Here is a 12,287-nt window from a genome sequence, read left to right as displayed (position 1 = left end):
TCTTATTAACCAAACAGATATTTTTGCGGTGAAAACTTTTTGTTCATCAATATAGAGGACACTTTCTACAAGAAACTGTTTTCATTGACTACCTATATTCAAATGAGATGAGAGAATTTTTCTCAAGCAATGTGGAATAATGTATCTTAAAAATACAGTAACATTCTTCACTCTATCTGACACATTTACCTGCAAACCATTTTAAGAGACTTTGTCTTAAGCTTTGGATAGTTAGATATTGAAATTTATTTGTACTGTTGTTTGGGGAAGTTATGTAGCTCATCTGAATAACATTGGAGTAGTCATTGGCCTAAACATGTGGGAAAGAGGACGATAATGTAGGTAAAGCACTTTTTTCTATTTGTACTTTCCAAAAATATTTAACCAGTTTAGCAAACCATATTCAGAGTGAACAGAGTTGATCTGAAATTGCACATGATTGTTTTGATTTATATTACTTCCAGGTTGTTTTGAAGTCTTATTTTTTCCCTTTACAACTGGGAACATCACAATTTTTTTATAACTAGCTTGGTCTGAGCTGTCAATGAAAATCTTCAACTTTTTCATTCTCTCATCCTTCTGGCTTAGCTTTCTGACAACAGGGCCTCAGGGAAAACCAGGGGAGTCAATCCTAAATGTTTTTAGCATCCTATTTGACTTGACAACAACATATGGAGCAAGTCATAACCTATTTCAGGACTTGTGCCTGGCTCTTTAGTCTCCATTTGGAACCATAGTCATTTGAGGAACTAACCCTTTTGATGAGATTACCAAATTCTGCAGACATTGTATCATCTTGATTGTCCCATCTATTGTTCAATTTTGCCTGAATTAAGGTGGGATAAAACCTTGCAGAGGAAAGAAGGAAAGAAGGGAGAAGTTGTTACAGAAAACAGTTATCAAAAACAGTTTCTCCATTCATATACACACAAATTGGGGATCATGAATATGTAAGTATGTCTGTGTGCGTATAATCTGTATACTTTAATATGAAATACTTATAAGTATTAACCAATTTATAGTATACCATTGCATTATTATTAAAACTTCTATAGTATACCATTGCATTATTATTAGAACTTTCCTTGTAGAAAAAAATTGGGACACTGTTACCATGGTTGAATTAATTAGAAATTCTTTGTCTTACCAGCTTTCTTATTAATTTTAAAATTTATATGTAATACTGAAAATGGAATGCCATATTTAATAAATGAGAAAAAGGCATTTTGTTACTACTACATAAAAAAATTTAAATAGTGAGAACCTTAAAATGAATATGTTATGGTAGGTTCACTGTAAAAATATTTTATGTGCTATGTACATCGTAACCATAAATAATACTTTATACTTGTCTCTAATGAATACAGCTAGATAGAACGTTGTCACATGGGATTTTTTCTTTTAAAGAATAACGTCTATAGATTTGGTGGTTTTAAAATAATTGCACATTCATTGTACAAATCTTGGGAAAACTCTCAGAAAAACTTACTAAAAAAGAGGATAATCCCATATTCCAGAGGTAACCACTGAAGATATTTAAATGTATTTTCTGCCAAACTTTTTTTTTTTTTTTAAAGAGGGGAGAAAAAAAACAAAACCAGGCCTACCAGTCTTTTTTCTGTGCATGAGTATTTATGGTTATGAGGTCAAATTGCATCTGCCTTTTCACTTACCATCTTCCCAGTTAAAAAAAAAAATTCTTAGAGGACATTTAAATTTATCATATATGAGTTCATCAATGTATGTACCAGATTTATTTGACTATTCCTTTGTAGTTATTTCTTTAGATGTTTTTTCAAAAGAACTTGTGCAATAAGCATTTCCTAGTGGTTATTTGACAGAACACTGAAGCCACAAGAAATTGTAGGACAATTCTTTGAGGAAAGTATCATATTCTCCTCTTGCAGATTCACAGTACGCATTGGAACAATTAAGAAAACTGAGAAGTTTCACAATTTAGGGACTCTTTAACTATCTAAATCTATTTTTTTCTCAAAGTTATTTGACCAAGGAACCCTTTCTCACAATATTTATAACTCTTCTGAAAAATTCAAGAGATTTCTAAGCTCCTGTGTTATCTCGGTTTATGAATTATTTGTTTACTGTCCTGATATCTTATTAGATTAATGATATCAGTGCTTTATTAGGAAATAGAAATGATTTAATGGTTATTAGCGTGTGTTAAAAACAGAAATCAGAATCCCAACTCTCTATTAACTTTGACATTGGACTCCTGATTCTGTATTAAAAGATCAGGTTTGACCTTTAAAATTGTGAGCATTGAAATTTAAATTCCCTTGTTTTGCTAATGCTTGTTAAATTTCTTTATGTTTCATGTAACCCACAGGTCTTGCAAGAGCAAAATCCGTCCCTAGCCACACATACTCCAACGAAGTGGTTACCTTGTGGTACAGACCTCCAGATGTCCTTCTAGGCTCAACAGAATATTCCACCTGCCTTGACATGTGGTGAGAAATGGAAGCTTTACTCTAGCTAATCTATCTCTAGTGCTTGGTCTGGGTCAAGCCTAGACAAACATCCTAACAGTTTGAATGAAGATTAATAGTGCAGGAGTGTTTGCCTGCATGTGGCCATACTGCTGAATGTTTTAAAACATGATTGGGAATGTTCTCTAATTAGAGTCTCCTTTGCAGATGGTGTGTGGTAATGGTTCTTGATGGACAGGGGCAGAGAGATTTTTCTAACTGTCAGTATCATGATTTTTCTCCCTAAGGGTCTTAATTTGTGACTGTATTTTATAACAAGGGAAGTATATATCTCCAAATGGCAACAGAATTGAAGTAGCAGGGAGCCTGTTTAAATTTGCAACAAAGCTCTGAGGAGTGGTCTGATAATTTTGATATAACTGTTAGGCACCAATTTGACTCCACAGTATTTTCCTGAAAACTTCTGACACTAATTGCCCAAAATGAAATAAAATGACTACTTTTAAAAAATATTATGTGTTTAATTTTAGGTCTTAATTTCACACAATGCTTTAGCAAAGCTTAAAAATCTATTTTATGAGGTCCAATGACTGGCAAGATTTAATTCGTAATTAGTATTAATGGTATATACTATGCTGAGTTTCCAATTAAGTGTGATCCAAATCAAACAATCAAATAATGGAATAATGTTATTTTTGGCATGAAGGACAAGCTTACTTGTGATTGTTGAACATGTCTTTTATTAATAGAAAAATTTCTTTTCTAGACTCACAATTGTGTCCAAAGTAAAACAATTTACATAGCACATGGCTATTTTATAATAGGAGTAATCTTCCCTGAATGACTATGCCCCCATATGTAGAATTCCACTATGTGTTCATATAATTTTATGACCTCAGTAAAACTGCAGTATGTGTAGTTTATCTTATTGTTGTATGCTTACTTCAGTGATCTACCCCCAATAATCTTGGCTTTTCATAAAGGGGCTATGATGAGGCTTGGCTTCTTTCCTGATGTTTTTGATCCAAAAATGTTATGGTGAGAAAACAATCAAGTGTCTCACAATCTAGGGCACAGTGCAGATTTTTTTTTTTTTAAAATGTTCCAGCAGCCCTCCCTAGGAATGGGATTTGGGGATTTATAAAGCCACTAAAGTTACCTGCAACATTTTGTGTACATGAGAATACATTTATTTTTATTGAAGTGTAGATTTGCAGCTTTTGATAGAGCAGTAAGAAGATCAGATAATCATACAGCTTTATTTTATCATACTTCCTGGCTTTTTGTGGGGAATGGTAGTTTACATAGTTAGATTTTTTTCCCCAAGACAGGGGTTTGGCTAAAATAGGTATTTAGATAATTAGTTGTAATGGCAGAAAAAGTTGAAAATAAAGGCCAATGAATGCATCAGGATATTAGTTACTAACACTTTCTCATCCCTTTCCTACTTCCTGACTTATAGTTGGCTATGCAAAGAGTCATTACTTCAGAGTCTTGTGTTATGGGGCTTTTTCTTCATGTTTTGAATATGGAAATTCTAGGTTGTCTTTCAATGAGGTCAGTTAAGGACTCTGCTAATAAAACATTGGTTGGAAACATCTGTGGCTTAGAGCCAGTTTTGTCTTAGTTGCTTGGCAGTTCAGTTAAGACTCTACCCTCAGAACGTTTTTTACAAACCAGTGGCTAATTTTTCCCAAACCTTTAAAAGCACCAGGAACCAAATGGACTATGACTTAATATGTGTGTTTCTGAGGTGTAACTCAGCATTTGATTTCCACTGTGTGCCACTTTTTCTTTTGTGTGTGTTCATTCTCTCAAGGAAGACAGCTTGGACACTTTCTGCCAATTTGCTTTGAACAGAGACATAATGGAAGCACAAGAAGAAGACTTTTATTTAAGTGGAAAGGAGGAAAACTGCTAGAAACTAGTAGACCCCAAATGCCCTTTTGTCTTCATGCCAAGATTATTCATTGCCAGAACCAAATAGCAAATGTGTTATGTCTGAACAGCTTCCCATGCTTACCACCTCTTCACTTCCAAACCCTAAAATCTATGTTATATCTATGCCTTGCCTGCCTGTCTGGATCTGATTTCATTCCAAGTCATTTTCTAAAAGCTGTCTTGTTATTATCCTATAAGTCAAATAAAATGTATGTGTTTTTCCAGTTAGAGAGAAGTTCACAGGTACTGATTTTTGCCTAATCGATGACATCGATGCTGGTTATTCAGATAACTAGAAATGGGACTATAATTGAGTCATGGCTCAGTTGCAGCAAAGAGAAGTGCAAATATTGACCCGTGGACAATAGCAGGGAGGCAGGTGGCAGTAGTTTCAGGCTTTTTTTACCGTTCATTTATCAGTGTGGGGCAGTAAGGTAGTAACTAAAGACTAACGATCCCTATACAGTGTTACATTTTTCAGTTTTCTGTTTAAATAGCCACAGGCAATAAAAATATTAATGAAGACACATATGCACTATCACTTGTCAGAAAATGATGGAAATCGAGGCTAGCCATGTTACAATCTTCTCCTCCATGTCTCCAACACTGGCAATGAACAAACAACCCTGTGTGATTTGGGAACTCATCAAGATATATGGTTTTTGATACTTTTATATCCCTCTGTAAATTTGATTCCTCTGCTTAACAGAGGAATATAAAAATGTTATATTTTATATCTGTTAAACAGAGGAATCAAATTAAACATTTCCTCTGTATAACTTAATTTTTGGATTTATAACTCTTTGAAAGTCAAGGCATAAGAAATCATTGCTAAGCTTCTAAACTAAAAAGGCTTACTAAGTTCTGAAAGCCAAATTAAGAGAAGTGCCAGTGTAACAAGCAGCTTATCTGTGTTCTTCCCTTGCTAGGGAGCTTTGCTCAAGCTGTTGAGGTCATAAATAAGCTTTGTATTCCTCTACAGAAGTTCATAAACATGTTTAGAGCTACATTTGTTTTTTGAAAGCAGAAAAGCAGGTCACTTGGGATTATTTAAGGGCTTAATTTTTAAAATAAGATGACTAAGTCATCGGCAGCTAATAAATGATTATCTCATCAAGATCATAGTATTTCGTGGGGGTAAAATATATAGTAGCATTACCCTGAGGTATCAGCTACAGTACTCCCCAATACCCCAACAGTATATGAAGAATGATAGCATGTCAGTCTCTTCCTTTCATCATTTTTTTAAAAAGCTGATCAACATATTAACTATGCTTGTCAAAATGTGGGGCAAATCATTTATAAATAAGCCTGTCAAATGTAATGAGATTGCATATTAAATCATCCGTTTCCCTATTACATCTCTGATTTAAGATTAAAATTAATTTATTTAACATTGTAGCAGCTGGGTGGTTAGAAAAAAATTCCATACTGCTCCTGATATATGGAAAAATGTCTGCATCAAAATTGATTTTGCATATATTAGAAAAGAAATTGCCTGTTTATTAAATATTATAAGGCCATTTAGCATTGCTTTTTTATTAAATAAGCCTAGTCACCATTACATATTGGCATTATACAAAGTTCTACCATCATCTTTAATGATCTCTCTTGAACCAAGGAAATACATGTAATAAAATAATGTTTCCTAGGACTTAGGTTTATTTACTAATGTTTTAAGGTAGAGAATCACAAATTAACCCTACCATAGCCCCTACTCTGAAAATAAATTTGTTTTATATGAGGTCCTGTGGTTTAATTTGAGACATGAGTAATAATAATAACAATAATAGGTACTTTTATAGAACACAGACTGTATTCTGAGCTCTGCTATGTGTTTTAATTACTTAACTGTTTTACCGTGATACAGTAAAAGGAAACCAAACCCAGAGAGACTAAATAATATGGGTAAGGTCATGCAATTAGTAAATAGCATGCATGTTCAAACTCAAGGGTAACCTACTCAAAGCGTTTTTTTTTTTTTTTTACATTACACTATATAATCTCGTAAGAAGATTTATTAAAAAATTAGTCTTTATTTTACCACGGGAGCAACTCCAAAACACAAATGCAGTAAAACGTATATTTTATAGTTTAGCCTGTACTCTGAGTTTTGTCATGTCCTTTGCATAGTTCAAATATAGTGGGTGTCTTTCATTCTCACTCAACAGCCTATGGACTGACTGCTTTTCTCTCCTGACATCAGTGTTTTAAGACATTTTACTATATAGTTTTATGCAAGGAAGAGTTTTTTTAAAAAAATAAACTAACACGGGATTCATTGGATTGAATACATTTTCATGGGACCAGTATCTATGCTGGCATATATTAATATTTTCCCGATTCTTAGCCATTACTTATTTATTACTTCCGCTAAAATGAATGAGTTCATTTTAAACCGAAGGATAGTAAGAATTTGAGTTCATGAGTTATGTTGAATCATGTATCTGTCAGCACTGTTTGTACTATTTCTAATTAATCAGATCATAAGACCAAGGAGCATATGAATTAGTTACTGTCAAAGGTAACACCTCTTTAAGAGTTCTTGAGAACTGCTCAAATAATGCATGATCCAAGTGACTTGTTGATGTAGCCACCAAAATGCAATGGAACATAACAAAAGAACTGGGGACTGTCAGGAGGGCATCCAGGAGATTGAAGCTGATCTCATGGTGGCAGCCATGGTTTCTAAGTCCACTCCCACTACTGAAGTCCCTTAAAATTAGGATGACCCTATAGTTTATTATTATGCCAGGACACCTTTGAGAGTTAATAATTCTGCCAGGATAATAGGTGTAAAACAGAGATAACTGTGACATGTGGTCACTTTTCTCATAATGCACTACAGCAATAATTTGCTAAATACTACTAATTAGAAGAGACTTACCACATTTGAGTGTTTAATTCACACTAAGGACTGGTGACTTCAAACTCAAATTCCTTGCAACAAACTTAATGTTACATTGCCTAATACAGATTATCTCTGTAAGTACAGTTCTGTCATACTGGGTTATTGTAGCATTTTAGAGTAGCTACCAAAGTGTCGAATTTAGTGATGGCTTTGGGATACTGAGAGGAGGTAGTTCTGTTTTTCTGTCAAAAGTTGAGTGAGGGGCTGGACGTGGTAGCTCACGACTGTAATCCCAGCACTTTGGGAGACTGAGTTGGGTGGACCACCCGAGGGCAGGAGTTTGAGACCAGCCCAACCAACATGGTGAAACCCCATCTCTACTAAAAATACAAAATTAGCTGGGCATGGTGGCACATGCCTGTAATCCCAGCTACTTGGGAGGCTGAGACAGGAGAATTGCTTGAACCTGGGAGGCACAGGTTGCAGTGAGCCGAGATTGCACCATTGTACTCCAGCCTGGGTGACAAAGTGAGACTCTTATCTTAGAAAATAAAATAAAATGAAATGAAATAAAAAGTCTAATGTGGTTGTAGTTTTTATATCCATTGTTGTTTATCAATGTTTATGTTTGTGAGAGAAAGAGTATATGTGTGTTTTCAGTGCGTGTTTGGTCGTTTATTGGCAATAAATTAGCTGAATGATAATATATAAAATGAGGCATTGTTCACTACCAAATCTTTTTAAGAACAAATAGAAATTCTCCTATTTTAAATCTACGTTTGCAAAATAATTGGCTATCCACAAACTGGTTTTTGAGTGGTTTTTAAATAGCCAATTACAGTGACTTAGTTTCATGACATTATTATAACCCTTGGTATATACTCAGCTGCCTCACTGGTTTGTGAAAATAACAATAGATGGTTACATGTAAAACTTTTTAAGAAATATAAAACTCCACAAATGTTGAGAACAGTCTTCTTATCGACTCTTAGAATGTCAAACAGCCAAGCTAAATATGCTGCATTTCTATTGGGGTATAGCATCCGAGACTGCTATAGGATATATAAAAGCTGCTGTATTTGGTTTTAGGGAAATTAACATACTGTCTATGTCTTGAGAATCAAAAATATTTTTTTGCCCAGGATATTCTCATCTTAATTGTGTGTGTGTGTGTGTTTTCATTTAGAAATATACAGGCAGGAAGATTGGCTCATACCTGTAAATCCCAGCACTTTGGGGGCCAAGGTGGGAGAATGGCGTGAAGCCAAGAGTTTGAGATCAGCCTGGGCCACATGCTGAGATCCCATCTCGGCAAAATATAAAAATTCAGTTGCCATGGTAGTGTGTGCCTGTAGTCCCACAGGAGGCTGAGGTGGGAAGACTGCTTGAGCCCCAGATTTCAAGGCTGCAGTGAGCTATGATCACACCACTGCACTCCAGCCTGGCCCCAAGAGTGAGACCCACAAAAATTAAAAAAAAAAAAAAAAAACAAATAAATAAGTCAGTATTCAAAGTTTAGAGAACATTGGGTGTGCACTGGTGCTTTCATGTTGTAAGTTGTGTATTTATTCATGCAGAAATCATTTTTCTGAGAATTGTCAACCTAAATAACAAAAATGGAGAGGGAGACTCTCTAAATGAAAATTATATTTATTCAGAAACAGGCATTGCAATGGGAATATGAGTGCCATAATAAATTATGTGTGTATTTAGAGAGGTGAAGGAAGACAACGGTTTTTAAAGGAAGATGAGAAGAATTACATAATTGTTTTGTGATAATTATCCTTGACTACAAAGAGCTATAACAAGGGTGGTGGCACTCTCACATTGGGCAGCCAGATGTCTTCTCAGAAGTATTTTTTTGTGTGCAAGGTTGTGGGGTTTTTTTCAGATTTTTGTTATAGTTTTCATGCCTGAGAACCCTTCCTTTGTGGCCTTCCCCAGCTCTGTTTGTCAGGAGTTTTAACACAAGTGACTCCATTTTGATATTGACAACTTTTACAAAATGTAACTGCCAGTGTTTTGCTTTGTAAAGGAAAGGCATTGTTATGGTAGAAAACACATTAAAAACCTAGGTTAGCTTCCATCTGCCAATTCTTAGCTGTGTGACTTTAGTTGAACAAATTCCTTAACTACCCCTAGCTTCAGTTTTCGAACCAGAAAATTATAACAATAAAACCTATTGCAAGTATAACCTGTAACTAATAAATACCACAACAGTAACAATAGAAAAACAGTGATCTTCTGCCTCACCCACACCTACCCTTTAATCCTGTTTCCCAGAAGCAACTACTTTTAACACTTTTCTTGTTTTTAATTTTTATTTTTTATTTATTTTACTTTTAACTGTTTTAGACATAGTATTTTACTTCTTCCTGTCTTAAATTGCTTATATTGCTATTCATCGATTTACTATTTTAGACACTATCTACTGAGTAGATGTTATGGTAGATGAGGATTTAACTTGCTTCTGTCAACCTTACTTCATTCTACTAATTTAGAATCTGTATTACATCTTAGAACATTAATATATAAATATTATTTATGGTTAAAGTCAAGTAGTATTTATGATGATATATTTTCTTGTATAACCTTTCGCTTTTCCTGGACTTAATAATTGTCTGTGATTCTTATTAGTTGTATTTGCTCTTAAGGCTAATCGTAATTGTAAAGAATTTGTCAATTACCAATGAAAAAATATTTTCCAAATTCTTAAACACAATGGCAAATCTGTCATCTCCTTTCCTCAACCGTGTTCTTGAAACTTTCCTCTCTCAGCTCTCTGATTTCTTGCCATAGCACTATGTAGCATTTCTTATCTCGGACCTCACTTGCTCTCCACTCATCCCCGTCCCCACTTAGACCCTGCACGATGTTGTAGGTCCTAAGCTGGTTATTCTCTGTTCCCTTTCCAATCTGTTCTCCACCCTCTTCTGCCCTGCCCTGTGTCCTACCTGGCTGTCCCCCACAGAATTGCATGCTCTGAGCTGCCATCACTTACTGGTTTCCAGCTGGGTCTAGGCAAAAACAAGTGGGAGGAGAGAGGGACTGTATATTCCTCCCTAATGCTTTCCCACGTTAGACTATGTTTCTGGAAATGGCTAACTATGACTTCTTTGGGGAAGCTTCTCTCCCATGGCTCTAGCTGTCAGTGGATACCAATAACACTTAGTTCTTAGTTCAAGAGGGAGTAACGGCTTCCTGCTGTTGCTAGACTCAGTATTTCAGTATGTCCTCTTGGTTCCCTTATAACTCTATACATAGTCGCTTCTGGGTTGGATCCATTTTTCTTCTGGAACTTCACTGACTGCAGATTCCCTGGATCTGGATTCCAAGTCTTCCTCCTTTAGGTGCATTAGAAGAATGCATGTATTAGATACACAGTTTTCAAATTCTTAATTTTTTGAAAATGCGTTTGTTCTACTCTCACAAATGATTGATAATGTTTGATGAAGTATATCATTAATGATAATGCATATAACTTGAATATTAATTTTTTTCCTCAGAATTTTCAATGCATTGTTTTATTTCCCTTGAGCTTCTGGCATTGCTGCTGGAAGTGTGATTCCATTCTCCACTTCTTGATCATTTGTGTGCCCCCTCATACTTCCTTTCTGGAAGGAATTAGATTCTTCTCTCTATCCCTGGTATTCTAACATTTCATGATGATATTGCCTTGGTAGTGTCTTTTTCTATTGGTGCTGGGTAAGCTTCCTTCAAGGTAAAGATTTATGTGTTTTAGCTCTTAGAAAATGAATTTCTTTTAAAAAATGATTTCTTCCATCCTCTCTGTCTTCAATTTCTAGAAAGTTTGTATTGCTTTGATATTGGAGCTCCGTTCTTAATCCTCTATTTTTTAAAGTCTTTTATATAACTTTTTATCTTACAAACATTCTATGTTTTAAAAAATTCAGTTACCATATATAAAATTGTTCTTGATTCCTTTCCTTCTGATCTCTATTTCTTCAAATGTGGAGATGGGGACATTTTTGGCTTTTCATTTACTTTTATATATTAAGCACTTAAATCTATACACTTAGAAGGGACCAATTAACTGGTCAGTTCATTGTATGTTGTTTAGGTAAAGAGCTAAACTTCTTGTTGAGAGATCCTCAGATGTCAGTATCTCAAGGTTTATTCTTTGTTCCTCCTCACATGCTCATTACAGGCAGCTGACATCCTCAAAGTAGAGTGGAAAGGGGAGCTGCTGGTCACATAGATGAGTAAACATGTTTTCCACTTGATTTCCCTTTTTTTCAGCTCAGTTCTTCACCCTGCTCTCTACTGCAACTTTTACCTTCAATTTGAGGCCTCCTGGGTTTAATTTCATGTGCCTTGCTGGTTTGTGTTTAGGTGAGATGACGGATAGTCAGAGAAGACCTAAGAGGCAAAAGTTTGCTCTTCATACAAATTTTCAGTTCTCCTCTCTATCTCCAGCTGTCAGACTCAGTTTCACACTTTTTACATCCTGAGTTTTTTCCAAGTTGCTGTAGGTAAACAATCTGACTGTGACCTGAAGCTGTAACTGCCTGTGGTCTGCCTAGATTGTCATGTCTTCATCTACATCTCAAAACAGGTTCTCTCTCACATACTTGTGCCTTCTCATAGACTTCTTTTATCCTTGTTTAATATTTTATTTCCTGACAATTTGGTTGCTTTGGAGAAGACAAATGCCACAGTGTTAGTGGGTGCTGCCTGAGGGCAGGAACCAGGTCTTTCTCACCTTGAGTGTCTTGATATTATATAAGGTTGTACAGAAGGGAGGGAAGGAGGGGAAGGGAATGAGATAGGAGGAAGAGAGGGAGGGAGGGAGGATGGAAGGAAAGGAAGGAAAGAAGGAAGGAAGGAAAGCTGGCTCATATTGTATAAGGATTTTTGTGAGAAGGGAGCTGAGGGAGGGAGGGGAAAGGAGGGAGGTGGGGGAGAGAAGGAGAGAGGGAGGGAGGATGGAAATAAGGAAGGAAGGAAGCAGGGAAGGAAGGAAGGAAGTCTGGGTCATATATAAGAATCTAGGAAGGAAGAAGGGAAGGAAAGAAAGAAGGAAGGAA

The 12,287-nt window shown here is 35.6% G+C and overlaps 1 protein-coding gene across 6 annotated transcripts in view; it reads left to right on the top strand.

Moving 5' to 3' along the window:
• The window catches only part of CDK14 (cyclin dependent kinase 14), a 763,966-nt gene that overhangs the window by 516,363 nt on the left and 235,316 nt on the right, over window positions 1-12,287 (top strand). For all 6 annotated transcript variants that reach the window (XM_064380407.1, XM_012450847.3, XM_064380410.1 and 3 more), the window contains one exon: window positions 2,348-2,468. In XM_064380407.1, the coding sequence (XP_064236477.1) occupies window positions 2,348-2,468 (121 nt within the window). The remainder of the gene's footprint in view (window positions 1-2,347; window positions 2,469-12,287) is intronic.

Source organism: Aotus nancymaae, unplaced genomic scaffold (genome assembly GCF_030222135.1).
Source record: "Aotus nancymaae isolate 86718 unplaced genomic scaffold, 86718_ANA_hifiasm-v0.15.2.pri h1tg000025l, whole genome shotgun sequence".
NCBI classification, from domain to species: Eukaryota; Metazoa; Chordata; class Mammalia; order Primates; family Aotidae; genus Aotus; species Aotus nancymaae.
This window is presented reverse-complemented; position numbering and strand designations above follow the sequence as displayed.